The following is a 10,359-nucleotide window of genomic DNA, read 5'->3' on the forward strand; positions in this document are numbered from 1 at the left end:
GGGCTTAAATGTAATGTGTTGCTCTCGGGCTGTTACATGGGCTAAACATTATCTACGCCGACACTCTACAAAAGATGAACCGCGCAACAATAAAGCTGGCTCCCACAAAGACAACCTTCCATGGGATCATCCTCGGAAAAGCAGCCACTCCACTGCGCAAAGTTAGCCTTGACGTGGTGTTCGGCACACCCGACAACTTCAGACGCGAAAGACTCGACTTCGAAGTGGTCGATTGGCCATCCCAGTACCACGTGGTCTTGAGTTGCGTAGCGTTAGCACGCTTTATGGCAGTCCCGCATTAAGCTTACCTTAAGCTCAAAATGCATGGACCCAACGGCATGATAACTATCTCTGGAAGCTTCCTGCGGTCCGATCACTGCGACCGTGAATTTCATAAAATTTCCGAGTCACTTGCCACGCAGAACCAAGCTGGCCAGGCCTACTTCTTAACAGACGACGACCAAAATCTGTCCTTAAGAAAAGAGCCATTGAAGCCTCAGGCGGTGTAGACTTGAAGACGGAGGAAGCACCGGCCTCTTCATCAAAGGAGGCCAACGCTGGCTCAGCCAGCAGCCCTGTCAGCTAAGGGGTACTGGCTCATTGGGCTCCTGCAATCGCAACAATGGGAGCCCCCTCCAGCAGGCGCACTAAAACAATGAGCACACCAATCCGGCTTCGCAGCCCATGCAGTGTAGCTCAGAAGACGCCTTCCGAAGAATGAGTCAGTTCAAACACATACCTGCGAGCTAATCAACGCCTCGACATGGCTGTTCAGCCAACTCGACTTGGGGATATGAGAATCAAAAACCTCCCCCTCAGACTCCAATCCAGAGCCGGGGACTCAAGAAGCAAGGCGCGGAACGCCACGCAACTGCGCCGCCAACGTGCCAGGCTTTTTTACTTGATTTTATTTTTTAGTTTCTCTTCTATTTGTCCTCTTTTTTCTGCATTTTTAAGCTCCTTCTTGTACCATCATTACGTAATAATAATATTTATGCTCCTCTATTCAGAGTCTTTTCCTTTTACTTACCTTGTTGCGATCACATCAAACTCAGAACTGAGAGATCGATCCCAAGCTTGTCATTGGACGCACCCGACACTCGAGGGCTGCGTCCACTCGACCAAAAACTTGTCATTGGACGCACCCGACACTCGGGGGCTGCCTCCAATCGACCCAAAACTTGTCATTGGACGCACCCGACACTCGCGGGCTGCGTCCAATCGTCCAAAAACTTGTCATTGGACGCACGAGACACTCGGGGGCTGCGTCCAATCGACCAAAAACTTGTCATTGGACGCGCCCGACACTCGCGGGCTGCGTCCACTCGATCAAAAACTTGTCATTGGACCCACCCGACACTCGGGGGCTGCCTCCAATCAACCCAAAACTTGTCATTGGACGCACCCGACACTCGCGGGCTGCGTCCAATCGACCAAAAACTTGTCATTGGACGCACCAGACACTCGGGGGCTGCGTCCAATCGACCAAAAACTTGTCATTGGACGCACCCGGCACTCGGGGGCTGCGTCCAATCGACCCAAAAACTTGACATTGGACGCACCCGGCACTCGGGGGCTGCGTCCAATCAACCAAAAGCATGTCATTGGACGCACCCGACGCTCAGGGCTGCGTCCAATCGACCAAAAACTTATCATTGGACGCACCTGACCCTCGGGTGCTGCGTCCAATCGACCCAAAACTTGTCATTGGACGCACCCGACACTCGGGGGCTGCGTCCAATCGACCAAAAAACTTGTGATTGGACGCACCCGACACTTGAGGGCAGCGTCCTATCGACCCAAAAACTTGTCATTCGACGCACCCGACACTCGGGGGCTGCGTCCAATCGACCGCAAACATTGTCATTGGGCACACCCGACGCTAGGGGGCTGCGTTCAATCAACTCTACAACCTCTCGTTGTACGCACCCGACATTCACAGGTTATCGCGTAACAGACATCAGCAAAGTCATTCAATGGTCGGAAATTTCCAAGCAAGCAAAATTGGAATCACGATGTTTTCTCATACAGGATCAACGAAAGTACAGAACAAGAAGGTGTGACCTCTTCAACGATGTTAACAGTTTTCAGTTATAAAAGATTTCAAATTATTTGGGTCTCATGTTGCAGTCATGCACAGACCCGAGGGCTACTCCCACCGGGAGCGCTGGTCGCGCACCCAGTAAAAATACTACTCAGGCAACTACGCCTACATCCCTAACGAATATCAAAGTCTACTCTACTCCAAGGCCATAAGTGATGAGGACATCCCTAGTCCTTTATCATCAACTCCAATTGATGATGTTGCTGCACAAGACAAGCCCAATGAAGTTAGACTTGGGCCAATAACAAGAGCACGTGCAAAGCTACTTGAACAACAGGTGAACTCGCTCTTAATTGAATCTGATGTTTTAATTGATGAGAGCTTTATACTACCTAAGTCTATGCATTTATGTATGATCAGATTTGAAGATAATTCAACCCTTGTACGTGGAGGAGGAGAGTTGCAGCAAGATCCATTGGCGTTGATTTCCAATATCAAGAAGAGCGCTAGGGAGGAGAGGGAGGCCGGCGCACCAGATGAAGAGGAGGAAATCAACCAGCAATAGAAGTTGTCATGGCTAATGCTAGGACAAGTCCTACGACACATCAAACATGTCTAAGGCATCAGCGCACGTCGAGGAGCATGTGACACACATAGGGCTGCCTACCACATGGTTTATTTGCCTAAGTGTGAGTTGGGCCTGCGTGCTCATAGTTTGGGCTAAAGCCAATGTTTTGGGTCAGTTTGTATCAAGTTTGGGTTGAACCAAGTTCGAGTTCGACTCTAATTAGGTTGCTGGACGTCCACCCTCCTATATAAGTTGAGGGGCGCCCACGATTAGGGTTAGACCACGTTTAGATTATTCAGAACCTTTCGTTGGAACTGCTACAAGCATTCATCTGAAATTATATTCCTCTTTGATTCGATCAGGAATTTACCTTCAGCACTTTGTTGCGATCTGGTGTTTTTGCTACTGAAGATTCAAGTGCTATCTATTGTTCCATTGGGAATTGGTAGATTGCAGAACCGCTTCGTGGTCGGCGGCTACGTGCGCAAGCGTGTAGTGTTGCGAATATCAACTAGGGTTGAGAATTGTTGCATTGGCAGCAAGGGACCAGCCAGAGATACATTAGCGTCTCGCGAGTTATCATCTATCTACTACGAGCTCAACGAGAAGATCGGGCCACCTCTTATCATCTTGGTTTCAGATTTCCAGCGTTTACTCGATGAGAAAATTCCATCCCATGGATTAGTTTGTTTTCGACCTATACAGAAAAAGCCAAAAAAAATATTAGGATTAGATTTTTGCCATAACCTAGTTGCATCGGTTCATCTAGTTCTTGTACTGGTCGTAGTCCTTCCTTTGTGTAACTTTCACTTCCGGTTAGGTTTTGTTCCGAGGAGTTCTTGTTCTAGTCGGAGTCAACGAGATCTATTTTGTTTTCGCCCGTGTCAAGTTGCAGTTTGAGTCCTTTTCCAAATCCGAGTTGACTTTGTTTCCTATCCGAATCCAAGTTGAGTTAGTTTTCAAATTCGTGTTTCTTTTCACGCTGTTTTTCCTTTCCGCGTTTGTTGCAATCCGAATCAGATTAGAGTTCGTTTTCCTTTCCAATTGTTAACCCTAGCCACAGCCTTTCTATCATATAAGAGTAGGAACCTTCCCACAAGACTAGCATATTTGGCTCTACGGGCTGCTCTTTGTTTACCTTTATACAGTTTGCTTCCCATACCAATCCGATTTGTCAGTTGATCTGAGTGCGGAAAGTTTCGGCCACAAGGAAAGAGGAGGGGGATAGCAAAAAAAAAAAAGAGTCTGGAAACCTCTCCGGAATTTTTTCGAGCTTATACTGTTTTTACACTTCCGGGATTGTTTTTAGCCATCCGCCGTTGTAGCGGGAAAATTTTGAGCAAAAACGTGGCCGAAATCTGTGCTACGAATTTGCTGTTTTGAGTTGTTCTACCTACTAGTTGGAGCAATCTTGTGCCCGGATACCTTGAGCTTTGCTATCGTCTCTTCTAGTGCATTTGCAACACGAGCATTACTCCGACATATATCTCACATTTTCAGCTCATTCCTTTGGTTGCTTTTGCCCCACTTATCTTTGTGTGTGCGTTTTCTGTGAGTAGTGTGCCATACGATCAGCACTAGGATTTGTGAATTGGTGTTGTTAGGTATCCTCACCAAGCTCCACCATACCTTGGTTTGTCCTGTGATAATCTCTCCCTTGGTATTCGCTTCATCACATCCGTGCACGTTCTGCCCCTACAAGATGGTAAGATATACTAATTCACTTTGGAACGGTAAGATACATTGTTTCTTTCAGTTTTGAGTGAGTTGAGAGTTTTCCACATATATTTTTCCTTTTTGTGCTCTAATCATGTCAACGAGGATGGTGCAAGTGATGTTTTGCAGAAGAAGGCTGCTACTGAGGTGGTGCATTGGCATGAATATGAAGCCCTCCGTGATCACTTGAAGTTAAAAAAAAATCAGGCGGTTGAACCCATATCCTCAGATTTGCAGCAAGTGGAGATGAAGGTTGATGAGGCCATTAACACGGCTCAAGCGACCCAGGGTCACGTGACCACCATGCAGCGCTCTCTCGTTGATTTGACGCAAGCGGTGACTGATTTGCGCATGCTCGTTGAGCGCCAACAACAGCAAGATCAGCACCATGATGATGATGATGATGCTAGAGTTAATGATGGTGGTACAGCCCATAATGTGCGTGGCCAGCAGCAAAATCAGGATCGGCGTCACAATGCGCCGATGGGTTTTGGCCATGGAGGTGGCCGTGGTGATGGAGGTCGTGGGCATGGCCGTGTTGATGGAGGTCGTGGGAATGGCCGTGCTGGTGCCTTCCCTATGGGTCATGCACGTCGTGAGTTTGATCATGATGATGGACAGCACGCTCATCGTGATGATGACGGGCTGGGCAAACCGAAGTTTTCTATTCCCAAGTTTGAGGGCTCTACTGATGTTGAAGAATATCTTATTTGGGAGCTTAAGATAGAGAAATTTTGGCGTTTGCATGAGTACACCGAGGACAGAAAAATCAAATTAGCTTCTTCGGAGTTTGATGGATATGCTTTGCGTTGGTGGGATAACATTGTGCGTACTAGGCAGGAAGAAGGTGATCCCCCAATCATCATGGGGAGAACTATGAAGGAAGTGATGCGGGAACGTTTTATTCCTCGCAACTATATGCGTTCTCTCTATGATAAGCTGCAGAATTTGAGGCAAGGCACTATGTCCGTGGATGATTATTTTCACGAGATGGAGTTGATTATGCAGCGTGCTAGAGTTCGTGAGCAACCAGAACAGACCATGCAGCGGTTTCTTTCTGGTTTGACATACAATATCAAGCGTATCGTTCGGCATCACCAATATTATGACATGAACGAGTTGCTGCATCATGCACGGGAGGCTGAACTTCAGTTAGCCGAAGACGCGAAGTTTGCTGCTCGTTCCACTTCGGCTCGTGGTCGTTTCACGCCACACCCATCAGGTGGGCCGTCTACACCAAGTCCTTCTTCGGGTGTTCTTGGTACTATTTCAAGCAAGCCCGAATCTGCTGTTATCAATGCCAAGAAACCGGCACAACCTGCTGCTAGTGTTGCCGGTTCCTCTATGTCTACAGCAAGAAACAGGGATATGAATTGTCATACATGTGGTGGCAAGGGTCACTTCAAGCGCGACTGTCCCAATAAGAAGGTTATGTTGGTGAATGAGGATCTCGAGTATGAGACCGGTGATGATGCTGATCCTGAATCTGAACCTTTGGAGGATGAAGATGCTTATGATGAAGGTGTTGTTGATGCCTACGCGATACACTTTCCAACTATTGTGTGTTCGCAAAGGGTGCTGAATGTCACGCCTAGTCCTGAGAATCAGTGCTGCAACTTGTTCCAAACAAAGGCTATCGTTGGTCCTAGCAAGGCATGCAAGGTGATCATCGATGGTGGTAGTTGTCGGAACTTGGCTAGTAAGGAGCTATGTGCAAAACTGAAATTGAAATATTGTCGCACCCCAATCCATATTATATTCAATGGTTGAGTGATAGTGGGGAGATGAAGATCAGCCATATGGTGCGTGTGGAATTTCAGATTGGACCATACAAAGACACCGTTGAGTGTGATGTGGTTCCCATGACCGTGTGAAACTTGTTGTTGGGTCGTCCATGACAATTTGATAGGAACGTTCGTCACAATGGGAGAGCCAACACATATCATTTGCATTGGCGTGGCAAGGATGTTACTTTGAGACCCATGACACCGCAGCAAATCGTAAATGAATCAAGGCAGAAATTTGAAGTAAATTGTGAGAATGAGCGTGAGAGATTAGATAGGCGACCGACTCCACTTTTGGTGAGCGAGAGCCACAAACCAAATTTGAGTGGTAAACAGAACGGTGAGGGAGAGAATTCCTTAGTAATGCTAGCCACCAAATCTATTTTGAGAGAGTTCAGCGAGGATCCTACTTTGACGCCTTTTGTGCTTATGTGCAAAGGTGTTTTACTTTCTACTAACGACATGACCCCGCTGCCTATTGGTGTTTCTCATGTTTTACAGGATTTCGACGATGTGTTCCCGGATGAGGTACCCGCTGGTTTGCCATCGTTGCGTGGTATAGAACATCAAATCGATTTGATACCCAGTGCGTCGTTGCCCAATCGAGCCCCCTACCGCACCAACCCCGAGGAAACGAAAGAAATTCAGAAATAAGTACAAGGACTTCTCGACAAAGGTTATATTCGCGTAAGTCTTAGTCCATGTGTTGTTCCTGTTATTTTAGTTCCTAAGAAAGATGGTACATGGCGCATGTGCGTAGATTGTAGTTATAAATAACATCACTATTCGATATCGTCATCCCATTCCACGTTTGGAGGATATGCTAGATGAATTGATGGTGCTGTTGTTTTCTCTAAAATTGATTTGCGTAGCGAATATCATCAAATTAGGATGAAAGAAGGGGATGAATTGAAGACAGCTTTTAAAACAAAATTCGGTTTATATGAGTGGTTAGTCATGCCGTTTGGGTTAACTAATGCACCTAGTACTTTCATGCGCTTGATGAAGCATGTTTTACGGCATTTCATCGGTAAATTTGTGGTTGTGTACTTTGATGATATATTAATTTACAGCCGCAATGAATCTAAACGTTGTGATCATATTCGACAAGTTTTGCAAGTGTTGCGTGATGCTAAGCTTTATGGTAATCTTGATAAGTGCACATTTGCAAAGATACGGTCATATTTCTGAGATATGTTGTTTCTAAACATGGAGTTGAGGTAGATGATTCTAAAATTGACGCTATTAAAAATTGGCCTACTCCAATGAATGTTAGTCAAGTACGAAGTTTTCACGGTCTTGCTGGTTTCTATAGGCGTTTTGTGAAAGATTTCAGTACTATTGTTGCACCTTTGAATGAGTTAACTAAAAAAGGTGTTGAGTTTGTTTGGGGCCCATCCCAAGATAATGCTTTTGATGAACTAAAACGTCGTTTGACTGCTGCACCTTTGCTTGTACTTCCTGATTTCACTAAACAATTTGAGATTGAGTGTGATGCTAGTGGAATTGGTATTGGAGGTGTGTTGATGCAAGAGGGTAGACTGATTGCTTATTTTTCTGAAAAATTGAATGGTGCACAATTGAACTATCCTGTTTATGATAAAGAATTGTATGCTCTTGTTCGTGTTCTTGAGGTTTGGCAACATTATTTGTGGCCAAAAGAATTTATCATACATTCTGATCATGAGGCATTGAAATATTTGAAAGCTTAATCCAATTTACATAGACGTCATGCTAAGTGGGTTGAATTTATTGAGTCTTTCCCGTACATTATTAAGCATAAGAAGGGTAAAGATAATGTGGTGGTTGATGCTCTATCTAGGAAAAACATGTTATTGACACTTTTGGATGTTAAAGTTCCTGGTTTAGAGAGTTTGCATGATTTATATGATGTTGATCGTGACTTTGCTGCACCATATTCTCTTTGTACAGCAGGGAAAGCATGGGAAAAATATCACATACATGATGGTTTCTTGTTTAGAGCTAACAAACTATGTGTTCCAGAATCGTCCGTGCATTTGCTATTGTTGCAGGAATCACATGCGGGCGGTTTGATGGGTCACTTTGGACGTGAGAAGACGTTGCTTATGCTCGCTGATCATTTTTATTGGCCTAAGATGAGGCGTGATGTGGACAGGTTTGTGAAACGATGTATCACTTGCAATAAGTCGAAGTCCAAGCTGAAGCCTCATGGTTTCTACACTCCTCTTCCTGCTCCTACTACTCCTTGGGAAGATATAAGCATGGATTTTGTGTTAGGATTGCCTAGGACTAGAAGAGGGCATGATTCAATCTTTGTGGTAGTAGATCGTTTTTCCAAGATGGCACATTTTATTGCTTGCCACAAGAGCGACGATGCGTCGCATATTGCTAATCTGTTTTTCAGGGACATTGTACGCTTACATGGCATACCAAAGACGATTGTTTCTGATCGTGATGTGATATTTATGAGCTATTTCTGGAAGACACTATGGGGCAAGCTCGGGATAAAGTTATTGTTCAGTACAACTTGTCATCCCCAAACAGATGGTCAAACGGAGGTGGTGAATCGCACACTATCAATGTTGCTGCGATCCATGATCAAGAAGAATCTGCGTGAGTGGGAAGATTGTTTGCCGCATGTGGAGTTTGCATATAACAAGGCAGTACACTCAACAACGCAGCTTTGTCCATTCGACGTGGTCTATGGTTTTAAACCCATTACACCCCTTGATTTGTTGCCTCTACCCATGCAAGAGCACGTCAACATGGAGGCATCCAAAAGGGCAGATTTTGTGAGGAAGATCCATGAGAAGATAAAAGAAGCAATTGAGAAGAAAGGCAAGTACACCGATGAGTGTGAACGAGAAGCACAAGGAGGTGTTGTTTCAGCCCGGCGACATGGTTTGGGTACACTTTCGCAAGGACAGATTTTCGGAGCGTCGTAAGTACAAGTTGCAACCACGTGGTGCTGGACCATATAAAGTGCTTGCCAAGATTAATGACAATGCATACAAGATTGATCTTCCAACCGATGAGTTTGGCGTTAGTAATACATTCAATGTTGCTGATTTGACGCCGTATGCTGGAGAAGACCTTGCTGTGTTGGGGTCGACGCCTTTTCAAGGGGGGGAGGATGATGAGGACATCCCTAGTCCTTTATCATCAACTCCAATTGATGATGTTGCTGCACAAAACAAGCCCAATGAAGTTAGACTTGGGCCAAAAACAAGAGCACGTGTAAAGATACTTGAACAACAGGTGAACTCGCTCTTAATTGAATTTGATGTTTTAATTGATGAGAGCTTTATACTACCTAAGTCTATGCATTTATGTATGATCAGATTTGAAGATAATTCAAGCCTTGTACGTGGAGGAGGAGAGTTGCAGCAAGATCCATTGGCGTTGATTTCCAATATCAAGAAGAGCGCGAGGGAGGAGAGGGAGGCTGGAGCACCACATGAAGAGGAGGAAATCAACCAGCAATAGAAGTTGTCGTGGCTGATGCTAGGACAAGTCCTATGACACATCAAACATCTCTAAGGCATCAGCGCATGTCGAGGAGCATGTGACACACATAGGGCTGCCTACGACATGGATTATTTGCCTAAGTGTGAGTTGAGCCTGCATGCTCATAGTTTGGGCTAAAGCCAACGTTTTGGGTCAGTTTGTCAAATTTGGGTTGAACCAAGTTCGAGTCCTAGTCCAATTAGGTTGCTGGACGTCCACCCTTCTATATAAGTTGAGGGGCGTCCACGATTAGGGTTAGACCACGTTTACATTATTCAGAACCTTTCATTGAACTGCTACAAGCATTCATCTGAAATTATATTCCTTTTTGATTCGATCAGGAATTTACCTTCACCACTTTGTTGCGATCTGGTGTTTCTGCTACTGAAGATTCAAGTGCTATATATTGTTCCATTGGGAATTGGTAGATTGCAGAACCGCTTCGTGGTCGGCAGCTACGTGCGCAAGCGTGTGATGTTGCGAATATCAACTAGGGTTGAAAATTGTTGCATTGGCAGCAAGGGACCAGCCAGAGATTCGTTAGTGTCTCGCGAGTTATCATCTATCTACTACGAGCTCAATGAGAAGATCGGGCCACCCCTTATCAATAAGATTCACCAGCTCCCGTGCCGTGTTCTCCATCATGTTGTAAATCAGTCGAAGCTGAGCATCGTCTGGAACATAAGAGGGAGTCAAATGCAGAGAGTCTAGATTCAATGAGGGGTGGCGAAGACGAACAAACGAGAGGCTAGCACAGC

The 10,359-nt window shown here is 45.4% G+C and overlaps 1 protein-coding gene across 1 annotated transcript; it reads left to right on the forward strand.

Moving 5' to 3' along the window:
- Positions 1-1,525: 1,525 nt before the first annotated feature.
- LOC104582174 lies at positions 1,526-8,593 on the forward strand. Its single transcript, XM_024461599.1, has 2 exons — positions 1,526-2,057; positions 2,141-8,593. The coding sequence occupies exon 2, from the start codon at positions 4,575-4,577 to the stop codon at positions 6,096-6,098; it is 1,524 nt and encodes a 507-aa protein (XP_024317367.1). The 5' UTR covers positions 1,526-2,057; positions 2,141-4,574; the 3' UTR covers positions 6,099-8,593.
- The last annotated feature ends 1,766 nt before the right edge of the window (positions 8,594-10,359 follow it).

Source organism: Brachypodium distachyon, chromosome 1, assembly GCF_000005505.3.
Source record: "Brachypodium distachyon strain Bd21 chromosome 1, Brachypodium_distachyon_v3.0, whole genome shotgun sequence".
In the NCBI taxonomy this organism is placed as follows: Eukaryota; Viridiplantae; Streptophyta; class Magnoliopsida; order Poales; family Poaceae; genus Brachypodium; species Brachypodium distachyon.

Bases quoted from the DNA above. Each gene is read 5' to 3' on its own strand.
- LOC104582174 (XM_024461599.1), top strand. From the start codon at position 4,575: ATGAAGGTTGATGAGGCCATTAACACGGCTCAAGCGACCCAGGGTCAC.